The sequence below is a fragment of the Dendrobates tinctorius genome, unplaced genomic scaffold (genome assembly GCF_039654945.1).
Source record: "Dendrobates tinctorius isolate UK_male_01 unplaced genomic scaffold, ASM3965494v1 ptg000013l, whole genome shotgun sequence".
NCBI lineage: Eukaryota > Metazoa > Chordata > Amphibia > Anura > Dendrobatidae > Dendrobates > Dendrobates tinctorius.
Window position 1 is genome coordinate 8,453,134 of NW_027361681.1, and position 26,560 is coordinate 8,479,693.

At 42.7% G+C, this 26,560-nt stretch overlaps 1 protein-coding gene across 1 annotated transcript in view; it reads left to right on the top strand.

Moving 5' to 3' along the window:
• The window catches only part of LOC141069062 (heat shock factor protein 3-like), an 88,613-nt gene extending 70,808 nt beyond the window's left edge, over window positions 1-17,805 (top strand). Inside the window, exons 11-13 of the mRNA XM_073558367.1 lie at window positions 7,410-7,475; window positions 7,579-7,639; window positions 14,250-17,805. Coding sequence (XP_073414468.1) covers window positions 7,410-7,475; window positions 7,579-7,639; window positions 14,250-14,506 — 384 coding nt within the window. The 3' untranslated portion in view covers window positions 14,507-17,805. The remainder of the gene's footprint in view (window positions 1-7,409; window positions 7,476-7,578; window positions 7,640-14,249) is intronic.
• The last annotated feature ends 8,755 nt before the right edge of the window (window positions 17,806-26,560 follow it).

Consider the following 26,560-nt stretch of genomic DNA (forward strand, 5'->3'; position numbering starts at 1 on the left):
GTAGAGTGGAGAAAAAGCATAGACTCCCAGGCTTCATCTCCCTTGTCCTCCTCAGGAGAAGAGGACTCGGGGCGATTTTGTCTGCCTCTTGACCGGGTAGACAAGCTGGTCAAAGCAGTCAGAGGGACAATGGAGGTAGAGGAGCCTAAGCCCCAATTGTCCATGCAGGATGTCATGTTCTGTGGGCTGGAACAGAGGAAGCGGAGAGTCTTCCCGTTAAATCAAAAAATCCAGGATCTGATCCACAGAGAGTGGAAAAAGCCGGATAAAAGAGGGTCACTACCACCAGCCCTCAAACGCAGATACCCCTTCGACGATCCGGCAGTGAATACGTGGGACAGAGCCCCCAAATTAGACGCAGCCATCGCAAAGGCATCGAAAAAATCCTCGCTGCCCTTTGAGGACTTGGGATCCCTTAAAGATCCCCTAGACAGAAAGGCTGATACTTTCCTTAAAAACACCTGGGAAATGGCGGCCGGGTCCTTAAGACCAGCAGTGGCTTCAACGTGCACGGCCAGGTCCATGATGGTCTGGTTGGACCAGTTGGAGTCACAATTAAAACAGGGTACATCAAGACAGACAATTCTTGGGGCCCTACCGACCATCCAAGAGGGAGCAGCCTTCCTAGCAGATGCCTCAGCGGATGCAGTGAGAATGGCCGCCAGAGCAGCAGGTCTCTCTAATGCAGCTCGCAGAGCCCTGTGGCTAAAGTGCTGGCAGGGAGACATTCAGTCCAGAGCAAAGCTCTGTGCGATTCCATGTGAGGGCGAATATTTGTTCGGCACTGTCCTAGACGAGCTGCTCGAGAAGGCGGGAGACGACAAGAAAAAATTCCCAAACCTTTCGTCTGCGTCCTACCGTCGTCCATTTGGTAGAAGGAGATTCGCCCAGGGGAGAAGGCGCAACTCTTCGCCTTTTAGAGATCGCCCCAGATGGGAAGACAGAAGGAGAAGAGGTACGGGCTATATGTTCACACGCTCGTCGAGAGATCAAAAGAGACCAAATCAATGACTAGCAATTCCCGTGGGGGGTAGACTGTCATCCTTCTTCCTGGCATGGTCACAGATTACAAATAGTGACTGGGTGCGCAAGGTAATATCCACCGGGCTTAGATTGGAATTTACCCAGATCCCGCAGGATACCTTTAAACTAACCCCCTTAAGATCTTCTCATCTCGAACAAGCGGCCTTAGAAGCGGAAGTCTTGAGCCTATGCCAAAAAAATGTCCTGGTAGAGGTTCCAGAAGCTGAAAGAGGAAGAGGGTTTTACTCTCCCCTGTTTCTAATCCAGAAACCTGATAAGACATTCAGAACGATTATAAACCTTCGTTCCCTTAACGAGTTTTTGATTAATCGTACATTTAAAATGGAGTCCATTAATACAACAATAAAAATATTGTTTAAATGTTGTTTTATGGCAGTCATAGATTTGAAAGATGCGTACTATCATGTACCTATCCATACAGACTTCCAACAGTTCCTGAGGGTGGCAGTTTCAGTAGATGGCACAGTGCGTCATTATCAGTATAGAGCCCTTCCCTTTGGTCTCTCGGCAGCACCCAGGGTATTTACAAAGATAGTGGCCGAAGTTATGGCTCATTTACGGGAGGTTGACGTCTTAATCATTCCATATTTAGACGATTTCTTGATTGTGGGAAAATCAGTGGGTCATTGTAGATCCCAGATAGAAAAAGCTAGATCCAGGTTACAAAACCTCGGATGGATTTTAAACTACGAGAAATCCCGACTCCAGCCCTTGAAAATACAGAAGTTTCTAGGCTTATTACTAAATTCAGAGACTCAGCAGTGCCTGCTGCCACTAGATAAATTACAAAAAATACAGGAGCAGGTTCTTCGGGCAATTGATAATCCATCTATGACCCTCAGACAGGCCATGTCCCTGTTAGGCTCTCTAACTTCATGCATCCCAGCAGTTAGGTGGGCACAATTCCACACCAGAGCCCTTCAAAACGACGTCTTGGTTAATAGCAGGGCCCTGGAAGGCTCCTTACAAGGTCGAATGTTGCTAAGCCCCTCAGCTGTTACATCACTGAGATGGTGGCTCGATAGCGAGAACCTAGCATCAGGGGTGCCCTGGATAACACAGATAACCCGTATTATAACCACAGACGCAAGTTCCTTTGGTTGGGGAACCCATATGGGGGACATAGTGTTACAGGGACAGTGGGATTCTGATTCTGAAATCTCATCCAACCAGAGAGAGCTATTGGCGATAGAACGGGCAGTCAAAAAACTCATTATGTATCTACAGGGCCATCATGTGAGGATACACTCGGACAACCAAGTAGCGGTAGCATATGTCAACCACCAAGGTGGAACCCGCTCCAGCGCGCTAATGCAGATAACAGAACGGCTCCTCCAGATAGCAGAGAGAAATTTTCTGTCTTTAACCGCGCTCCACATCAGCGGAAAGGACAATGTAAGAGCAGACTTTTTAAGCCGCAAGGCTCTAAGACAAGGAGAATGGTCTTTGAACAAAGATATTTACCACCAGATTGTCCGCAGATGGGGTCGGCCAGAGGTAGACCTCTTTGCCACCAGAGAAAACAGAAAAGAAAGATCGTTCTGCTCTCTGAACCCCAGGGAAAATCCCCTGGCGGTGGATGCCCTCCTGATAAGATGGGACTTTTCTCTGGCATACGCCTTCCCGCCATTGAATCTTCTTCCTCTGGTAGTCATGAAGATCAGAGAGGATCGGGCAAAAGTCATACTAATTGCCCCCTTTTGGCCCAGGAGGACCTGGTTCGCATGGTTGAGGACCATGTCGGTAGGCGATCCCTGGGTACTGCCGAACCTTCCGGATCTCCTCTACCAGGGGCCAGTCAGCCACCCACAAGTAGCGGGACTTCATTTGACGGCGTGGTGTTTGAAAGGTCACTATTAAAAGATAGAGGGTTCTCCAAGAACTTAATTGACACCCTCCTAAAGAGCAGAAAATTAACTACCACTAACATCTATGCTAGAACCTGGAAACGTTTCCTGTCCACCTTTCACTTTGACGTCAGAGACGGAATTCCCACGAAACATATTCTGGAATTTCTCCAGAAAGGTTTCGAATTGGGTCTCTCCACAAGTACATTAAAAGTGCAGGTTTCAGCCTTAGGGGCCCTGTTTGCAGGTGATATTGCAAAAAATTATTGGGTAGCAAGGTTCATCAGAGCAGCGGCCAGATCGAGACCTATACACAAAGACAGATGTGTGCCGTGGGACTTAAACTTAGTCCTTACAGCCATGACGGAAAGTCCGTTTGAACCTTTAGATTCTGCCTCACTAAAGATTATATCTCTTAAGACAGCATTTCTGGTAGCGATAACATCCGCACGTAGGGTGAGCGACATACAGGCACTTTCCAGATTGCCCCCTTACACAGAGTTCTTACAAGATAGGGTAATCCTAAGGCCAGATCCAGCATACCTTCCCAAGGTAGCAACACAATTCCACAGGACACAGGAGATAGTTCTGCCTTCCTTCCTCCCTAATCCAACCAACCCTAAAGAGCAGAAACTTCAGGCATTAGATATTAGGAGGTGCTTACTTACATATTTAGCAGCCACGGATCCTTGGAAGAAGGAAAACGCATTATTCCTATCCTTCCAAGGTCCCAGGAAAGGATACAGAGTATCAAAACGCACGTTAGCAAGGTGGATTAGGGAGGCTATCTCTCTTGCCTACACAGCAGGTGGCGGGCCAGCTCCACAGAATCTGAGGGCGCATTCCACTCGGGCCATGGCATCATCCTGGGCAGAAAGATCTGGAGTATCAATTGATCAAATATGTAAGGCGGCCACCTGGTCATCTCCTTCTACCTTCTTTAACCACTATCGGTTAGACATGAGGGGCCTCCTCAGACCTCACCTTCGAGCTAAGGGTGCTGCAGGCTGTAGTCCCTCCCTAAGTTAGTTTACATCTCTGTAATTCTCTCGTGGTGCTGTCATGGGAGTCCGAATAAAGTATTAAGTTACGTACCGGTAACTGTATTTTTCGGAAGCCCATGACAGCACCCTTAGTTCCCTCCCTTGTTCACATATAGGGGTGCACTCCTTTAGAAGATTGTTCATAAAGTCACCTTATGGGGGAGATGGTATAAAATAGTTCTGGTAAATAGGGTAGATAGGTTGTATATATTATATGTTGTGTACTAACCATGGTAGCCTCTCAAGCTCTGTAATCCAACTGATGCGTGGGAGAGGTGCCGCCCTTTTTGTATCTGTAGGTTTCCTGTTCCTATGGGGCGGATCCCCTCTCTCGTGGTGCTGTCATGGGCTTCCGAAAAATACCGTTACCGGTACGTAACTTAATACTATCTGAACTGATCATCTTTCCATCTCACAGATCTTCCTTACCTGACCTATCTATAACAATTGACGACATCACTCTTTCCACGCGTAGTGGAGGTCCGCTGCCTTGGAGTAACCGTTGACTCCGCCCTCTCTTTCAAACCGCACATCCAAGCTCTCTCCACCTCCTGCCGCCTCCAGCTCAAAAATATTTCCAGAATCCGTCCCTTCCTCAACCCTCACTCTACTAAAATGCTTGTGCATGGACTTATCTCCCGTCTCGACTACTGCAACATTCTTTTCTGTGGCCTCCCTGCTAACACCCTCGCACCTCGCCAGTCCATCCTTAACTCTGCTGCCCGACTAATTCATCTCTCTCCTCACTACTCCTTCGCTTCTTCCCTCTGCAAATCTCTTCACCGGCTCCCACTCCCTCAGCGTATCCAATTCAAATTACTAATACTGACCTACAAGGCCAACCGTAACCTGTCTCCTCCATATATCTCTGAACTAATATCCCGATATCTTCCCTCACGTAATCTCCGATCCTCCCAAGACTTCCTTCTCTCCTCCACACTTATTCGCTCCTCACCCAACCGCCTCCAAGGCTTCTCCCGAATAGCCCCCATCCTCTGGAATTCCTTGCCCCAACACGTCCGGCTATCAACCACACTCGGATCCTTCAGACGGAACCTGAAAACCCACCTCTTCAGGAAAGCTTACAGCCTGCAAAGACCCTGCTGCCTCCACACCACTACTGGAGCTGCTGCAACCCCCTAACCTACTGTTTTTTTCCCCACCATCCTGTAGAATGTTGGCCCGCAAAGGCAGGGTCCTTTCTCCACTCTATATCAGTCTGTGATTGTTAGTTTGTTTACTGTAAGTGATAACTGTAATTTGTATGTAACACCTTCTCATGTACAGCACCATGCAATCAATGATGCTATATAAATAATAATAGTTAGGTCCATATATATTTGGACAGAGACATTTTTTCTAATTTTGGTTCTAGACATTACCACAATGAATTTTAAACAAAACAATTCAGATGCAGTTGAAGTTCAGACTTTCAGCTTTCATTTGAGGGTATCCACATTAAAATTGGATGAACGGTTTAGGAGTTTCTGCTCCTTAACATGTGCCACCCTGTTTTAAAGGAGCCAAAAGTAACTGGACAGATTAAATAAATGTGAATAAAATGTTCATTTCTAGTACTTGATTGAAAACCCTTTGTTGGCAATGACTGCCTGAAGTCTTGAACTCATGGACATCACCAGACGCTGTTTCCTCCTTTTAGATGCTCTGCCAGGCCTTCACTGCGGTGGTTTTCATTTGCTGTTTGTTTGTGGGCCTTTCTGTCTGAAGTTTAGTCTTTAACAAGTGAAATGCATGCTCAATTGGATTGAGATCAGGTGACTGACTTGGCCATTCAAGAATATTCCACTTCTTTGCTTTAATAAACGCCTGGGTTGCTTTGGCTTTATGTTTTGGGTCATTGTCCATCTGTAGTATGAAACGAAGACCTATCAGTTTGGCTGCATTTGGCTGGATCTGAGCACACAGTATGGCTCTGAATACCTCAGAATTCATTCGGCTGCTTCTGTCCTGTGTCACATCATCAATAAACACTAGTGACCCAGTGCCACTGGCAGTCATGCATGCCCAAGCCATCACACTGCCTCTGCCGTGTTTTACAAATGATGTGGTATGCTTTGGATCATAAGCTGTACCACGCCTTTGCCATACTATTCTCTTTCCATCATTCTGGCAGAGGTTGATCTTGGTTTCATCTGTCCAAAGAATGTTCTTCCAGAACTGTGCTGGCTTTTTTAGATGTTTTTTAGCAAAGTCCAGTCTAGCCCTTTTATTCTTGATGCTTATGAGTGGCTGGCACCGTGCAGTGAACCCTCTGTATTTACTTTCAAGCAGTCTTCTCTTTATGGTAGATTTGGATATTGATACGCCTACCTCCTGGAGAGTGTTGTTCACTTGGTTGGCTGTTGTGAAGGGGTTTCTCTTCACCATGGAGACTATTCTGTGATCATCCACCACTGTTGTCTTCCGTGGGCACCCAGGTCTTTTTTCATTGAGTTCACCAGTGCTTTCTTTCTCAGGATGTACCAAACTGTAGATTTTGCCACTCCTAATGTTGTAGCAATTTCTCGGTTGGGTATTTTCTGTTTTTGCAGCTTAAGGATGGCTTGTTTCACCTGCATGTAGAGCTCCTTTGACCGCATGTTTTATTCACAGCAAAACCTTCCAAATGCAAGCACCACACCTCAAATCAACTCCAGGCCTTTTATCTGCTTAATTGAGAATGACATAACGAAGGGATTGCCCACACCTGTCCATGAAATAGCCTTGGAGTCAACTGTCCAATTACTTTTGGTCCCTTTAAAAACAGGGTGGCACATGCTAAGGAGCTGAAACTCCTAAACCCTTCATCCAATGTTAATGTGGATACCCTCAAATGAAAGCTGAAAGTCTGAACTTCAACTGCATCCAAATTGTTTTGTTTAAAATTCATTGTGGTAATGTCTAGAACCAAAATTAGAAAAATGTTGTCTCTGTCCAAATATATATATGGACCTAACTGTAATAATAATTTGGAGAAGATCTTTATGGAGGAGTGGGCCAAAATTTCTGCTGCTGTGTTTGCAAACTTGGTCAAGAACTACAGGAAACGTCTGACCAATTGTTTCTGTACTAAACATTAAGTTCTGTTTCTCTATTGTATAAAATACTTATTTAATTCAATAAAATGCAAATTAATTATGTAAATATCATACAATGATATTTTACATACGATAAAAGTTAGTCCTCTCCATTCTTTGTAGGTGGGAAAGTATGCAAAACTGTCAGTGTATCAAATACTTATTTTCCCCACTGTATGTGTACAAGGGGATTAAAAACTATCCGCTAAACAAGCTGGTCAGAGTATGGGGGCCTTCATTTCTGAAATGAAATGTTTGCCCCTGATCTTGTCTGTGTCCAGCACATTTCTCTGTTTAGATCCCGAATTTCTAAATTATCTAATTTATACTGCTAAGTGCCGCTAGAACATAAAATGAATCTTGTGGACAAATCTCCTTTATTCTCCAACTTTTTGCAGCTTTTTAAACCTGACTTGTCATCCTCAGATACTCCAGTTGTTGATACAACCACCAGCATAGTCGATGTGAGTACATTTACCATTCTTTTGTAGATATATTTATAATATATGTACTACATGTATGCATTTAAATGTATTTGATTTGTAATTGTGTGTACTTTATCTGTAGGATCTAACACAGACCCCAGGAGAGATTGTGGTGTTGGACAGCGATGATCATATGAATAAAGGTTCGAGTTAACCAATAACTGTTCAGTTAACAAGTATTGTTTTTGGATTGGTGAATAAAGCCCTTAGAGGGGTCCTTTGCCCTCCATCTGTCTGTTTTGCATTTGCCATGTTTAACTGTATAGGAGAGCGCAGCAGGGGGTCCCTATGGTGGATGGATACCACAGCACGCGTCCAATCACTGTCAGTCGTATGCACCTGACAATAGGCTGAGACACTGGATCCTGATGGTCCATGCTGTAACTGTATTGATTCTGCAGCAGATGACCTGTTATGAGTGCATTGAAGAACACCGTGACTAACTGGGGCAGGAGCACATGTTCAGATCTGCTCTGAATAAAGAGTACATCTTGTAAAGCAAATATATTGCTTAAAGCTCCCTCCAGCTTTTATTTTTATTTTACCGCTAGAGTGCACTTTCAAATCCAAGTCCTCTACCCCCCCTGTGTTATAGTCACCTTCCAGTGTCTTCATCTGTTATCACCGCTCACGTTCATCTCCAGCACTATATGAGCTGCTGGCTGCTCCAGTGTTTCATGGAGTGAGCTGAATGTCACAGCTCAAATTCTATAGGAGCCTAGTTCACAAGCTCATAGACTTGCATTGAGACTGTGTGACGTAACTTCTGACTTTCGACCAGTCAAAAGATGTGGTCACAAGATCGCGTTGCGGGACCAGTGCAGCACCGTAGAAAGTTGAAGACGCCAGAGAGTGAGTAGAGAACATTACCTTAAAGCACTGCTTCAACATAGAAAAAAAGACAAGATGCTGGCCTTAACCTCTTCTGAACAAGACAAATTTTAATTTTGGTGCTTTTATCTTTTTCCTGTCCTCCCCATGTTTTTGTAGGACACATTGCAGTTTTGAATGACACCATTAATTTTACTATATTGCATACTGAAAAATAATGGAATAAAAATTCCCTTGGGGGCTTTAACTTCGTTTGATCGCTTACACTATATTCTGCAACACCACGGTATTGTAATATATGTTGAGATTTCGTATATGAGACCGCTGTATATACATCATATAGGGGGCACCAAGACTACTGTATATAAATCACGTAGAGGACACAGAGACTGCTCTATATACTTGACAGGAGACATAGGGCTGTGGCTCAGACCTCACAAGGGAGACATAGGGCTGTGGCATAGACATGTGGGGTTGTGGCATAGACCTCGCATGGGAGACGGGCTGCGGCATAGTCCTCGCATGGGAGACGTAGGGCTGCGGCATAGACAGAGACTAGCTGGAAAATTTTGTCCTGGAGGGCAAACACAAAGCAGTGACCTATGATTAGCAGCCTATTTGTATCGGTGCATATCACTAAAATCTTAATGTAGGGGCATATTGGAGTAAAACGAGTCTAAGATGCATTTGCAACTAAATTAATTAGTCTCAATAATATGTGCTGTGCCCTTCCTGACTGGAATACATTTCTTGCGAAATTTAAAGCACTTTTAGCATAAGTTTTAATGAATCGGATGGGCAGGTTTAGTTACATGGGATGGACGGGACTCGTGTGAAAACACCAAAAGTAGAAAAATTTTTGCTCAACTTTTGAGTTGGACAAAAATTTGGCTGCATTTGAAGGTGTTGCATGCCAGCAGAATACGTTCATAAATCGGAGCCTTTGCACTTATCTGACTGCTTCATAAATGGAGTAGATTTAACAAGGGTTTAAAATGATAAAGTTGGCATAATGGGATCGCACACTGTTTTAGAATGCCAGATACACTGAGCTGTCAGTAACCGCATAGTCCTGCAGGTGGGCAGCATTGAGTGACATAACTAATGTATGGTACGTCCATCATTAGCATCGCACATAGAAATCCAGTTGTTGTCCACAATAGATGGACTTAATACATCGCTCTATATGAAATTTGTGTAGGGCTTGGAATACCCCATAGAAGCAGTAACAGATCCAAGCTTGCTACAAATATACAATAACAGAACCAGGAACTGTGTATACTACTAACTACGTTTATTAAAATTCACAGAGTACTTAGTCAGGGGGACTACCACCCCACCCAGAATAGTTTAAAGGCTATATTGCTATACGAGTCAGAAGAAAACATGGAAAAACATGCAGGAGAAATAGAACCGTAATCCGATCGGTATCAGATGGCCTCACCTGTGGTTATATCAAAAGGTTCCGAAAGATACCTCCAAACATTCATTATTAGTTAGAACACACCATATATAGCCATAAACGATGGTAAACAAACCTGTTATAAATGCAAAATACTGAAAAAAGTCAGACTGACTTAATATAATCATGTGGCCCCATAGACATATAATATAGGTAAGATAGTTGTGGTATAACTGACGCTTCTCTTTAATGTGATAAGTCTACTTAGACCACATTAGAGTATGTGTATACCCAGGAGTGTAAAGTGTCATGTGCATCTGACAGCCATAAATATAGATGTCATAAGTGATAAAATACCTATTCAACTGGACTGCAATAGTGCAGGCGCAGAAAACCTGGATGGAGCTGCGTCTCCCTCCCCCCCAACGCATGTTTCACTACTTGTTTCTTCCAGGGGCTCATCCGGGTAAAGGGTGACCAGCCTTTTTATATATGGTGTATACCAATGAAAATACAAGCCGACGGACGAGCACACTTGTGGAGCTTGTCGGGTACGCTACTCTCCATATGCAAATCAAACTTCCTGGATAGTGCTTACTGACACGCACAGTAGAACGCATGCGGTCAATGCCAAACGCTTCCAGAAGTTCCTGAGACTTAAGAGGCTACGCTTGCTCACTGTCTAAGGCTAGGTTCACATTTGTGTTCAGGAGGGCTGTGGATGGCTGCCTACTTCCTCCTTTCTTCCTCCCTGAAGCTCTGCCTACTTCTGTATGCGTCCTGCGTTTCCCTGCGTACCTATCTTTAACATTGGATACGCATGAACATGCGTTGTATGTGGATGCGTCCGCATGCAGCGATTAGACATGTGTGGCGACTGCATGGAAAAGCAGAAGTAGGAGGATCGTAGGCGGAGCTTCAGGGAGGAAGAAAGGACGAAGTAGGCAGCCATCCACAGCCCTCCTGAACACAAATGTGAAACCAGCCTAAGGAGCAGAAGATGAAAAAAGACCAGTGATCAGTATCTGCAGATCGCAAGACAGAAAAGTGCACTGTGCCATTAGAGCTTGAATCTAGTGAGACAAGTGTGTCAGCAGCAATAAAGAGTAAAGGACGATCAGTAAAAATCGTTTTTTTATATAAAGTGACAGATTGTAAGAACAAAGATGGAATCTGTCATGTATGTACAAGAAAGTGTAATACATTAAGTAAAGGATCACATGGCATAAAGGTAAAATTAATTCCAATGTGAAGAAAAATACCATATACTAAATCTAGACCCATTTAGTTTGACAGACCAATAGAAATTCTCTTTTTCTTGCATGTTTTTCCATGTTTTCATATTCAAATAGCAGTATAGCCTTTAACCTATTCTGGGTGGGGTGGTAGTCCCCCTTTCTAGGTACTCTGTGAATTTTAACTATTCTTTTGATAGAATTACTAAATTAAGAGTTTTTCGATTTAATGGGTCACCGTTATTCACTGTGGCTATTTTCACGCTGGAATTGGTGTTTATCGAAATGTGACGAGGCCTTACTGTAATTACTCATGCATATAGGATGTCGTATAATCTGCCAACTGCCCACATTAAAGTGTTATATTGTGTAACTAATCTTACAGGAAACAAAAGAAATCTTTCTCAATGATTAGTAATATTGTATGAATGACCGTTACATTTAAAAATAAATAAAATAAATATATATATATATATATATATATATATATATATATATATATATATATATATATATATATATATATATATTCCCAAACAAGAGACTGTGTACAAAGCAATGTCATGCAAGTACATGTGAGGTATAAAAGAATACAATGTAGTAAGATGCAATGTGTGAGGCACATAAAATAGTGTGAAATACTATATAGTGATAGAAAAAGACTATGTAAAGATTACACCCTCATGTATTTATATCAGTGTAGATATCCAAGTGTGTACATATTAATATGGTCCAAGACATGAAATCACAATAGTAAAGTAGTAAAAGTATTATAGCCACAAATGCATAAAGAGTGAGAACTATGTTTGTGAATTCGCTTGTCTGGATGACACCCACCCTTGGGGCTGTGGAAGCGGGACCTCTTCCTGTCAGATTGCTGTGTATCGATGGACCATGCCCCTTTTTAGACGTGGTACATTGACGACCTATTTTTGATTTGGCAAGGTTCCCCTACAAAACTGAAAGACTTTAATGTGCTTGTTGAAGTCCAATCAGTACAATATACATATTACTTATAAGTACGAGCGACAATCCATTGACTTCCTGGATGTAATGATTACACGGGACCATCCCAAATTTTTACGAACTGATATGCACTGCAAATCTGATAATTCATTACTCCATGCTACATCTTCACATCCTTTCTCCAAAATACAGGCCATACCTACTGGCCAACCTCTTCACATGCGACATCTATGCTCTGCAAACGTGGACTTTTGGAGACAGGCTCAGGACTTCACGCACAGATTTGATGTCCAAGGTTACAGCTATCGGATGATTAAGGCTACTTTCACACATCAGTTTTTTGCCGTCAGGCAGGATCCGGCTATTTTTAGAAAAAACGGATCCTGCATAAATTTTGGAGAACTGTAGAAATGGATCTGTTTTTCTGCTGGATCCGTCTAGCAGGTTATATCTGTTTCCTGGGGGCTGGCCAATTGGATCTGAGCATGCGCAGACTTAAAAAAAACGGATCCGGTGGCTGGATCCGTCTTTTTCTGGATCCGGCGCCCATAGACTTTCATTGTGGCAAAAAGCCGGAAGCGTCGGATCCGGCGCTTCCGGCTTTTTCACCGGAGACAAAAAACGTTACAGTAGCCGTTTTTTCCAGATGCCAGAATGAGACAAGTAGCCGGATCCGGCAAAAAACGGATGAAACGCAATGCGAGTCAATGGGGAAAAACTGGATCCGGCATTGCATTTCGCCGGATCCGGTTTTACAAAAAAAGGCCGGATCGCGCCTGACTGCAAAAAACTGATGTGTGAAAGAGGCCTTAACGCACTCATCATGCCAAACACAAGTCACGCCATCAGCTGTTGTGCTAGCAATGTACCTACACCTAATTTGCATGTGTGTTTCATCACCAATCTTCATTCACATTTTTCCTACATGAGGGATTGGTCAGAAAGTTCTTGGCAAATTTTTACTTGCAGACTCCACACTGGCAAAATCAATTATTAGTTATTATATGACCTGCAGGTTAATAGCGGGGTTTTTTTTATATTACCTTTTCCGTTTAAAACCGTACACCTTCTATGACTCAATGAAAGCCCTAGTTTTATCCTTTTCCTCTGATCACATTCCTTCAGGCATGGCTGTTATATTTTTATACGTTCTTGTTTTTAATTTGTTTTATCCTTCGTTTTCTGCATTGTCTTCATCTTTATCTGCTCTATAGTGTTGGTTGTATGGATTCCTGATGACTCTCCCTTTGATTCTAGCAAAGTGGACATTTAGTACCTAATTTTGTGTAATGTATCATACACTAACACTTTGTATTATGGGCTTTATTTCATTTTGTGCATTCATTATGCAGCCGCAAATGCAGCTTTCTTCATTATTCGCCTTTGTGGAACCTTGTTTCCACATTTCCCCTTGGTTCTCATCTTTCCTTACTGTTACACAGCTATACTTACCCTTATGGTTCCTATGTTCACACACATTCATTGCATCTAACATTTTCTATTCACTTATCTTTCCCCTCTTTCCTTCCTATGTCTTTCTCACTGCATCCAATTGTCTGGTCATCTGTGACCTTGTACACTTCACTTATTTACTTCCATAGTGGCTTCATCTATCACCACATAGTGGTGTTATTTTTAAATACAATGCATACATTGCTCTTCTGTGGCTCTTTTGTGGCCTGGACAGTGCGCATATGCCCCCAGAGTCCTGGTCTTCTCCAGCCTCCGTATCTTTATGGTTATCATGACACTTGATCACATGAAATCTTATTTACTCATGACGTCGTGGTCTCCCTGAAGCGGGCTGCGGGATACTTCCAGGTCCTCCAGGACGGCGTATGTGCCTATTTTTGTTTGGCCACAGCCATTGAATGAATGCACTATTTAAACTGCTGCACCCTGGATGCTGCCAGCCCCAGACGAAGGCTAGCGGCAAAACGCGCAACAGGGTGGGCACCATGCAGATGGGAATTCACCATCATAGAAGGAATTTCATGGTACTCCATCATTATGCATATTGCGGCTAGATATAGATCTCGATCTCTATCATTATAGTGTTGTATATTCTGTTGTAATCCATGTATGGTCTGTTTCATGTACATGCATGATATTGCTTTGTACACAGTCCCCTGTTTGGGTCTGTGTCCCTTTCCTGAATACCCGTAATGTTATTATATTGATACTTATCTTTTTATTCATTTCATTAACTCTTGATTCAGCTTTGGTTTTTTTCTGTGGTATGCTGTAACTAATGTATAGTATAGTTTTTCTGTAATACTTAGTTTGGTACTGTACTAATTGTTTGTATTTTGCCTGTAGATAAGCAGCTAATGCAGTACATGGGGAACCCTTTGCTTTCTCTTTTTGACCTTCCGTCAAGCCATCCTGCATCATCGTCTGTAGATCCAGGGGCCTTCGTGGCCACTTTAGAAGATGACCTATATCCCTACAGCTCATCGGCACAGAGTGACACAGCTCCTCAGAATAATTCAGAGCTACTGGAAGATTTCATTGGTTCCAGTGAATGCCAACCAATATTTGTCCTTAGCCCAGTCAACAAACTGGTCACTAACTGATTTTTGTTTTTTTATTGAACCTGTGTGTTAGGTGATGATGAGTTTTCAGTATATGGAGAATTTCCTACGAATTTCTTGAAATAGGTTCTTGTTTTTGCAACCTTGGCAGATTTAGCTGTTGTCTCATGTTATGCTCTTTGCCCCTCCGATATCTGCTGTACATGTGCAACTCTTTACCGCGAACTTCCAAAAATGTACGGTGCAGTGCTACAACGGCTGCAATCGGTGCTAGCGCAGACTACGCCATTTATCTCTGTAGTTACATCACCATCTAGATAGTTATTTGATGAAGGGCTCCCCCTCTTTACCTTGGGTTGCCATGGCCATCTTCTACACCCCCAAGATGATAAACTAATGGCATCCAAAACATAAGTATTGCAGGGTAATAAACCACCAATCAGACTAATGAAAGACAAGTCCCATAGTGGCACAAAGTACTAAAAATGTAGAAAAAAAATCCAACAAAATGTAGTTATAATAAAAAAGTAAGGAAAAAGTATGTAAGAACATTGCCATGTTTTAATTTAATAGATTTTATTAGTATAGCTGAAAATATGCGAAAGGAAACGCGCTAATAAAGCTCTGCCGGCGGGAAAATAAGTTACCACTATCAGAATATAGCAATGCAAAAACAAATTAGGTGTAAAAGTAGCAAAAAAACATATTAATCTGGTATTGATGTAATTGTACTGCACAAGTACTTATCACTCTTACCGCACAATGAATGGCATAAAAGCAGTTAATGAATTGCAGTTTTTTTTCTCACTGTACCAACCAAAAAGAAGCCATTAAACAAATGTCACATACTGTAGTGTAGTACCAATAAATACTTAAACTAGTCCTGCAAGAAGCAGGATAGCTTATTCAGCAGAAAAATAAGCTTCGCAGAATATTGCGATTCAAAAGCAAATATATTTGTCAGTGTTTTAGTGGGCAAAAAATTGCAGAATCTTAAAAAAATAAAAAAAAAAATAAAAAAAAAACCCCTACCTAATCCTGGCATTGCTGTAGTCAAATCTACCCAAAGTCGTCTTATTGGTGATCAGCATAAAATATGGGTCTTTTCAAAATTTCTGTGTTTTGTTAATTTTGTCTCTCAAAAATCAGAAGGAAAAATGATTAAAAAAAGGTTATCCCCTGCTGCCTCCAATAAAAACTAAGTCATACCAAAGCCCTCACTCAAATCTGTTGTCAGTCAACAAAAAATGTATAGGTTTTCTGCATTATTACTCGCACAGAGGAGCTGGAACTATGACTTGGCTCCCAAAACCAATCCAGTAAGATCCACACTACCAAAGCCAAATGGCCCCACTTGTGCGCCAACACAGTGCCCAAACCACAGTTCGTGCCCACATGTAAGACAGTGCTCTCCAGTGACTAGGTCATCAATATGAGATTGGTGGGGGTCTAACACCCCGCGCACCTACCGATCAGCTGAAAACTTCTCCGGCAGCAGCCGGACCTGAGAGATTTACAGGCTGAACGCTGCAGCTCCGTACGCTGCTTAGCAGCCGAGTATTGTGAATTATCTACCATTGAAGTGAATGTAGTGCAGCACTCGCCATCGGCTGCTGTGTGCTGCCCATGCATCGCTCAGTTCTGGCCACTGCCACAGCAGTTTAAACCTATGGGGTAAAAATGTTCATTATGCCCCTAAAAGAATTCCCTGAGGGGTCTAGGTTCCAAAATGGGGTCACTTTGGGAGTTTTTTGTGGTTTTGGCACCATATGGGCTCTGGAAGTGGCAGAAAAGTTTGTGGTTGCCAATTATGTACGCTAAAAGTCAAGCGGCTTTTCTTCCCTTGTGCACACAGCAGGGCTCAAAAACAGTAGTTTCTGGCCACATATCTGGTATTGCTTCATCCTGGAGAAATTGCTTTACAAATTTTGCAGCCCATTTTCTTAAATTACTCCCTGTGAAAATGAGATTTAATGGGTAAGATTTCTCCCTGTCGAGAGTAACAAGCCAGGCCTGGCATGTCAGAGTGAGGAGACTTATATGCCATGCGTGCTCCTCTGGGAAATTAAATATGCAAATTGCCTCTTCAGAGAGGAAGAGGATTAGAATTCTAGCGCCACCTATTGGAAGTAGCAATCTTACAAGTCAATATCTACCCTTTTGCCATATGACTTAGGATAAAAGCCAAGCCAGTATCTCAATTTGCAGACACTGTGTTTCAGAGTATTGCCCCTCATCAGTGCGAAGTATCAGATGTGATTTGGCTGTATGAGAAGCCTCTTAATGGGATCTAAGGGATATGGTTTCTCCTTATGGAGAGTGACAAGCCAGTCCTGGTTTGCCGGAGTGAGGAGACTTCTTCAGAGGTTTAGTTTTTGAAATGGGGTCACTTTAGGAATTTTCTGTTCTAGCACCTCGGGTGCTTTGCAAGTGGTGCCAACAAACTGTCCTGTTCAAATTTGCCATGTAAAAGCCAAATATCATTTCTTATCTTCCGAGCCTTGCCATGTATCCATACAGTAGTTTTTGATTCAACAAATTGTGGGATCCATTTTCTCCTATTGCCCTTTTGAGAATCAAATGTATTGAGCCTAAAACAACATTTCAGTGGGGAAAAATAATTTTTTTTCATTTTCACATTTCAGAAATATAAACTTTTGTGAAGCCCATTTGGGTTCAGAATGCTCACTAAACCCATAGGTTAATTCCATGAGTGTGTAGTTTCCAAAATAGGGGGGGGCAGTTGTAAGGGGGTTTTCTGCTGTTTGGATACTTCTGGGGCTCTGCAAGTGCAATATTGTGTTCGCAACCTTTACCAGCAAAAATAGCGCACTAATTGTCAAAAAGCGCTCCTTCCCATCTGAGCACTCTTAGCCTTAAAATAAAAGGATGTTTAAACATATCGGAGATGTTACTTACTACGGTAATTAATTTTGTATGTTATGACTCTCTGCTATAAGGGCATAAAAATTCAAAGTTTAATCATTGATAATTTTTTTTTACTAAATCTCCGATATCTTCATAAATAAATGCAATTCCTACCCACTTTAGTTTACCACCAGTAGGAAGTATAAAGTGTCATAAAAAAAAATCTCTATCACTGGGATCTGAAGAAGCATTCCAGAATTGTTGCCCCATAAGGTAACACGTCAGTCTTGAAAAATGGGGCTCTGTCTGGATGGGGTTAAAAAAATGTTTCGCAATGGATCAATTTAACTGCTGTTGACTTATTTGCGAGGTTTTATAGCCTTTTTATTTAAAGGCAAAGCATTAACATTCACCACTACATATATTAACATGCAAAAATAAATGCAATCATTGCTGTAGCTAATTACAGACAATCTTGTGCTGATGATTTTTTTTTACATTGATTTGTGATAGGAACAGATTCTTTGAATAGGCATCTCCAAGAGTCGATCTTAAGTCTGTGAAGTTTTCATTTATTTGCAGGCATTCCATCTGCACTGTTTAATATATGAATACATTAAAATTTTGAGCGTTAATATAAAGTCATAAAAAATGAAAATCAACAGTGGTTTGCAATAAAAAAACGACTTTTCAAATGAGTGGATTTGCCATACCATAATTGTCTGATTTGGTTGTGGTCCAACCAGAAAACCCTTGTTCTGCAAGAAAAACACAGAGTGAGGTTACTCAGATGTTTCCATAACTGGCAGACATCAATCTGGAATGAAAACGCACAAAAAAGGAGCTAAACCGAAGAATTCTGACAAGACGAGTAAATGGGAAAACAGACTTGCACTCGGAGAGTGGCTGTGGCTGCCACTCAGCTGGGAAATGAATCCATGAAAGCCTTTTGCTTCCAAATCTGGTTGTCCTGGGCTCTGGACACCAAAATTCTGTAAATGCAACCAAAATGAAAAAAAGGAGCGGCGGCCGACAGCAGAAATAGATCAAAGCAACCAAAGAAAGGAGAGTCCAACACTTTGTAGGGGTGAAAAGGACATCCTATCCCATCTCTTCCACGTAAGCCTTTTCTGCTCAATGGGCCGGTATGCAAGGCACAGAATGATTCAAACTTGTGGTGAGAAACAGAATAAAAGAATCAATTTATCTTGCGTAGAATCTCCTTTCTATAGTCCGCTTTGATCCATTTCTGCTCTGTCGGCTGGCACTTCTTTTTTTTATTCAGTTTAGTTGCATTCATACACATCAATATGGAGAGCTTGTAGATATGCCAAAAAAACTTCCATAACAATGTCTAATAATTTGACTGTGTAGTGTACATTGTTTATTGTAGTCTGCCTATGTAAATAGGCCTTTAACCCCTTAACACCCAATAACAGATATATGTCATAAGCAGTTGTCCTTTCCCGTATTATCATGGATCTACCAGTCATAAAATTGAACTGTCATTGTTCGTAAATACACTGACAATACTATGCCGGCAGAAGTCACAAACAGCTGAAGGGCATGACAAATTATAGTGGTCCCTGCTCTCTGACCGACCGCTATGATTGGTTAGTTAATGTGACTAACCAATCACAGCATGTGATTGGCCGGAGGTTCTGAAGCAGCAGCACTACTTTGCACAATCACCGCAGGGATTTCGACTTAGCTGATAGCCGAACTCCTTCGGTAACAGTCAGGGACCATGACAACACTGCCGTTGTCTGTTTAACCCTCCAGATGGCGCGATTGCGGCATTTAGAAGGCCTCCCTCTCTCACGACATTGGCAGCCCCAATCATGGGGAAGCTAATGGTTGTCATGGCACCCGGAGTTCAAACAATGACCACCTGGTTTGCCAGGTATGGAAATGGATTCCCTAAAGATCCCAAGACATTTTTACATAAATTCTTATCAGTTTTCTATTTCTTAGGAAGGTGGAAACTAACCCTGGCAAAAATTTGCTACTCAATATTGCCCTTTCAAATTCCTCGCTGCTAGATGGAAGCCTTTCACTTGAGTGTGGAATATTGACCCTTGCGTCAAAGGTCTGGGATCTCTCCGGCAGGATCCATGGATCTGACAGTGACATTGTTCTTAATAGGGAAAAGCATGATCTTTTTGGCCAGAAAGAGGCAATCGGAAGCAGAGGAGGGACCTCCAAACATGAAACCGGTCTCTTGTTACTTTCCCACTTCTTTATCCCAGAAGACATCGCCAACCAACTGGGAAAGACCTTTCTCCTGAAACCCAATATGTAAAAAAGAGACCAGGCGCACCAACAACATATAAACATGAAATTAAGGAGGTGTGGAACCAGGAAGACGAGAAAAAGCACTACTGTAAAGCATGCACACTACACCAAAAAATAAAGAGCATGATAGTAATAATAATGAAAAGCAGGTATGCATTTTATTGGCACACAAAAACAAGGAACATTAAGACAAGTAAAAATGTGGCTATAGCCACTCGGTCACCTGCATTAAATATATAATACACAACATAATATATCTGGTAAAAGAATCACCATATGAAAAATGAATCCCACAATAATATGGCTCATGAGGGAGAAACCCCAAGATATCCAGGTAAATAGAGTAGCAGATCAAAAAGCATACAAAAAGATAAACTGTAATAATGCCGTAATGACCACTCCACAAAGAACCAAAATAATGGGCTAAAAACATCCATGCCAAGATAATGGCACAGGGAATTGTAATGAACATGAAAAACAAGCTGGGGCTAGAATAAGCAACCTAGTACAACACCGACAAACCAAATAGCCAAACAGTCAATGCAGTAACCAGCGTTCAAAGAGCCCGATTATGAGAAAGCAAGGGGAAGAACGTTACCAGATCAATATCATGCAGGAAAATTCAGAAAAGCAGGGCCATGAATGGAAGCCCAAAACAGTGGCCCCATGCATATCGCCGTACACAGGAAAAATCAGGGTATCACCAGAGTCAGCTACTCTCGCCGTAGGCAAAAAAATATAACTGACAATGCCAGCAGGATGCAGCACAGAGAAATAGCAGACCTGACACCAGAACAAGGAAGAGAAAGTTAACCCTTGACATGACCAGACCAGGAAAAGGAGAGACAGGAAAAACCCGGTCTGAATCATGACAGATGTCCAAAACTGTGAGCAACTGTGCTTTTGTGCATGCCTAAAAAGACACCTAAATGGTCGGACACCACCGGATCAAAGGCAAGACAGTCTGAAATGACTCCATCTCCCTCTGGGGATTTTGTGTGAATCATCTATTTCAGAGGTTAACACGGAAACTCAGATTTAGCTGCTCAGCGTAGAGCACAGGATAAACGGGATCCGAGCCTTACAGCGATCCTTGGGAGACAGACTGAGCAAATCAATAGTAGTTATAGAATGGGTTTTACTTATTTTTTTTATTTTACACCGTTCATTTTGCAGTATAAGTGATTAGGCGGCTTTATTCTTCAGGTCAAAACGAGTGTAGCAATAGCAGATTTCTATAGTTTTCTTATGATTTGGGCTATTACACACTAAAAAAATGTTTTTTTGCAAAAAAAAATTTTGAGTTTAGCTAATGACAGTCTAGCTTTCTATTCAGTTTTTTGGGAGCAGAATGTTTGTTTTTTTCTTTTTTTTTTATTTATGCTGTTCGCCTTGTGGTAAAAGTGATAAGGCAACTTTATTCTTTGAGTCAGTATAATTACAGTGATACCATATTTATATATATTTTTTTTCTTTTGCTTATTTTACACAAAAACAATGTTGTAGAAAAATAATGGTTTTGCAACACGTCTGACACCTACAGTATAGCTTTTTTTTTTTATTTCTCCATTGACAGATCTAAGTGAAGGCTTATTTTTTACAGGACAAGATGTTTCCAGCTATACCATTTCTATTTACATGTGAGACTTTTTTATTGAATTTTATTCTACGTTTTGTTCAGTTGCATGATGAAAAAACAATCTTCACAATGTTTATTTCTTTGGTGTTCACTTAAGGAGTTAAATAATGTGTCAGTTTTACAGATCAGATTGTTCTGGACGCAACAATCCCAAAGGCTACATCGCCACCATCAGGATTAGCAATATTTTGGAGGCAGCTTATTTTCGCTGAGTCCAAAACGCTGCATTCTAATTACCGCACTTGTTTGTCAGTACATGCAGACTCACCACATGGAAGGAACATTCATTTGGTCAAAATCCTCGCTGCGGCTCGTAAACCCAAAACGGGTGAGTTTACGCAGCAGTAAATAGAAGCACAGTGAGCAGTAAGTCTTAATTCTTGTACTTTTGTATTTTTGGAATCGTGGGGATGAAAGCTGGAATGTCCCTCTCCCATGCCCCTAAAAATAGATTGGTGTAGGAGGGTGCACATGAGGCACCCATAGCAGTGCCTTGTAATTGCAGAAAAATTTGCTTATTAAACATGAAGCAGTTGTGCGTAAGTATTAATTCAAGTAAGATGAGAAGTATGGCGAAGCAAGATTCGAGGTGCAGTAGCTGCCAGTCCATCTATCCGATTGATGTGTAAAGCGACTCAACGTCGGCTGTAACCATCATCCTGTTGTCCGATAGAAACATACTGTCCAATCTACATAATGCCGCCATGGTGTCTTTGTAAGATGGCAATGTTGCAACCAATGGTTTCAGAAAATAGTTAACAGTATCACATATACCGTATATACTCGAGTATAAGCCGAGGCACCTAATTTTGCCATGAAAAACTGGGTAAGCTTATGGACTCAAGTATAAGCTGGGTATGCATTGTCCCCTCATCCCTATCCTTGTATGCCTGGCTCGCCCGTCGCTGTCCTGGTATGCATGGCTCCCCTGTCCCTGTCATTGTATGCATGGCTCCCCCGTCCTTGTCATTGTATGTGTGAGATAGCAGGAAACAGAGGATGCAGTGACAAGCAGGAGGCAGAACAAGACTTAACGGGTTTATTACAGGGAATACACCCAGAGAGGTATTGGGTTAATAGGGCATAAACGTGAAAATTATGTCTGAATAAGAACAAATGATTCATGAAGCAGGTATACTTATCAGTCTGGTGGTGTCCTGGCTGTGAAGGCTTGTAATCCCACGGTGGCGTCCATGTAAGTGACGCATGAAGTCTCTGGCGTGATCCTGCAGATAGTAGAGGAACTGGCTCACAACTAAGGCGGTGTATCCTAGCTCTCCTAAGTGTGGTCCTGCGTTCCCGAGTTGACGAACCTGAGGTGTCGCAGTCTGTGAGAACACCGAAGCGTGGCGCAATACATCGGTGACAGTGGAGGTGAAACTGTCCTGCTTTGTGTGAGGCACCAGATCAGTCTTAGGCCGCAAGCCCGCGGTAATCAGCGGGACGGTGAGAGTAGGATTATCGGTGTCGGGGGTGAGAGGAACCACAGCTTTTGGCTGCTCACAGTCAGTACGCGCATAGGCCGGGGAAATGCAGCTTTGGACTGGGGTATCGCGTTGCTGACAGGAGAGTGAACCAATCTTTTCCTGCTGCGCACTCTGTCTTCCCGCCAAGTCTCCTGATGTCCCACGCGCGCAAGAAAGGTACCACCGGCCCGGTCCACCTTCCTACTTATTATATGGCTCCCCCGTCCCTGTCATTGTATGCATGGTTCCCCCGTCCCTGTCCTGGAATGCATGGCTATTTATCCCCTATCCTTTTATGCATGATTCTTGTTAAAAAGAAAATAAATAAGCATCCTATTTATCTGCTGGCACTGCATCTCGTTGCGGCACCAGCATCTCTTCCGGCCAAGCCATCGTGGCTCCGCTCATTAACGTAATGAATATGCAATCCACGCCTATGGGAGTGGGGAGGCGCTCATATTAATTACCTTAGTGAGTGGGGCCACGTGATCGCTCGGCCGGAAGAGCTGCTGGCGCTGGAAAGAACGAAATGCAGTGCCAGCGAGCGAGGGCGCGTAGGTAGGTGAGTATGATGTGTACTGGAAGCTGGTGGCTGCAGCTAGCACTGTGCTATTACAGCAGCGGCACAGGCTTTATCCACAACCGCTGGCTACTACCTCTGTGACCTGCTGCTTCCCCTTCCTCGCCGTTTTTGAGACAATTGACTTGTGTATAAGCCGAGGGGGGTGTTTTCAGCACAAAAAAAGGGTAAAAAAAAAAAAATCGTCTTATACACGAGTATAAACAGTAATTTCACAGAGACCACCGTTACCTGCTTCTATTGGTCTTCCAGGAGGGTCCATGGGATTCTTGTGGATCTTCGGGAGCAAGCAGAATGTAGGCAACTGGGGGTTCAGAGCTTTAATCCTATTACTACCTTTCCCATTACTAACTTCTCTCTATATTGGAGAAAGCCGTTACGGAAGGGATTATCCCTAAATGTGTGCTAGAGGCCATTCAAGCTCTGAACCTCCTGTTGCCTACATTCTACTGGTTTCCGAAGATCCACTGGAATCCTATGGACCCTCCTGCAAGACTTCATTTTTTATACTTGATTATGTATTTGATTTGTACCTATACATAATTTTTTTTAGACTAATATTCACTGTTTTTATCATGCATTCTCACCTCTTTACATGTGTCTTGATTTGTATCACCTTCCCTTATTAAAGTATGTCAACCCATTTCACCTTTTTTTTGCTAGTTGTCGCCACAGCCATCTTGTATCTTATTTACCTACCACTCCACATGACACTTTATCTTCCCCACATATTATCTCACATATCTTTGTTTTTCTATTTTATTTCATTATAGCCCTTCTTTGCTTTTTACTTTGTATCTAATATTTTCATTTTTCATCCCCCATATGGCCTATTATATAGTCGCCATCATTTCTTTTACCCTTTCCCTTTCCACATATGTGGTTAATGTGAGTCCATTCAGACTCGTTATAATTGCTTAGGCAGCCCCTCCATTCTTTTTCTGCTTTTGTGGCTGACGGCAGTCGTGTGTACATATCATTGTGCACTGCCCCCTGACTCATACCGATCTCGGCACCACAGACATTGTTGGCATGCATGGCAGTCATTTCCCTGACTGCGGTGCTGGACTGCATGTCACCGACCAGAAGCGGCGAGTCACGTGATGGGAGTGTGCACATGACGTATCGCGCCAGATCATACTGACCACGAGCCTGCATGAGCTGTACCCCATACCTCGTTACTATGCGGTCCACGCTCTGATAGGATACCATCCTTATAACATCCGGCGTCTCCCTCCCTGACATGCCCCCCTGAGGAAGCGGATTTGAAACGCGCATCGGGTTTGGGGAATGCCTGACATACCCGTGGCCACTGCCATGCATTTTTCTAGATAATATAACTTTATCTTTACTTACTTGGCCCGTCTGCTTTTACTTCTAGCACTGTCACTATATTAGGAAAAATATTGGTGGCTGCTACTATGCACATGCACTTTACATTGTAGCCTCCTTATTTAGTCTACGGTTAAAACGTCTCCAATAGTCACATTCTTGCAGTTTTTGGACAGAGACTATATATTTACCTCCTGGACTATACATGCTGAGGGATAATACAGGGCCTTTCTTCATCCCACTTCCCTGTATTGCAATTGCATGTTGGCTGGTTTGCATGGGCTATATTGTCAGTCTTTCTCCTATGTTTGTGAGGTATCTACGCTATTGTGATTTTACTATTGCACTGCTATTATGTCTGTTTAAATAAATATTTTTGCTTTATGATACCTTAGTGTTTTTTTTCTGCTTACCTTCCACCATATTTCTTCATCAGTATGGTTTTCTATATTGATTTGATAAACCAATATTTAGTCAAGCATTTCCTGACAATTACTATAATAAAATGACAATGAGGTATTAATAAAGAGGAAACACAAAGCTCTAGTTCCTTATTTTTATTAAGGGCTGCCTGTTGTAGATCATCTCTTCCAACATTCATGACTAACAAAATCTATACTTTACTGTAATCATCAAATTTTCCCCTATGTTAGTGCCGTGTTTTGTAATGTTTCATAATGCTGAGACTGTAATAATTGACTTCCCATTTAGGCGCCTTCGGAGGTTTAATATCTTTAAGCTCAAATGTTTTAAAACAAATTGTTCTCCTATACTCGCTCGCCCAAGCGTATAACACTGCAGAGTGCTATCTGACATCAGATAGCACTTGGTTCAATGTTGTACTAGGGGCTGTGCAGATCTGCTATTTTTTTCTCATGCTGCAATTGGCACGGACTGTAGAAAATCCGCGCGAAAAATACGGCTGATGGGAGCTACCCCATAGAGAATCATTGGTCCGTCGTCAATGCGCTTTTTTTATTGCCTCTCACTCATCCTTATTCCTCTCTAGTGTGTCGCCGGCCTAAGACATACTTTTTCCTCCAAAAATGTTGAGGAAAATGGGGGGGGTGTCTAATAGTCTGGATGTACCTGCTCTGGCTGTGGTGGGAAGGTGGGGGAGCTGCAGCGGTGGAGCAGGGGTCACAGCCCTCTCTTGACCCATCCTGTGTATCTAGCTATCGCCCTATATCACTTCTCCCCTATGCCTCAAAACTACTGGAACAACACGTCCATCTTGAACTATCCTCCCACCTCTCTTCTTGCTCCCTCCTTGGCCAATTGCACTCCAGCTTCCGGCCACACCACTGCACTGAAACTGCCCTAACTAAGGTCACCAATGACCTACTAGCCGCCAAGGCCAAGCGACACTACTCTGTCCTCCTCCTCCTGGACCTGTCCTCTGCCTTTGACACAGTGGACCATTCCCTATTACTACAGACCCTCTCATCTCTTGGTATCACAGACTTGGCCCTATCTTGGATTGCGTCATACCTAGCAGACCGGACATTCAGCGTCTCCCATTCGCACACCACCTCCTCACCGCGCCCCCTATCCGTCGGAGTCCCGTAAGGTTCAGTCCTAGGGCCCCTGCTCTCCTCCGTTTACACCTTCGGCCTCGGACAGCTCATAGAATCTCATGGCTTGCAGTATCACCTCTATGCTGATGACACACAGATCTACATCTCTGGACCAGATATCACCTCCCTACTAAACAGAATCCCTCAATGTCTGTCTGCTATTTCATCCTTCTCCGCTAGATTTCTAAAACTTAATATGGACAAAACAGAATTAATCATCTTTCACCCATCTCATGTCACCCCCCCAACAGACCTATCCATTAAAGTAAACGGCTGCCCACTCTCTCCAGTCCCACAAGCTCGCTGCCTTGGGGTTATCCTTGACACTGATCTCTCTTT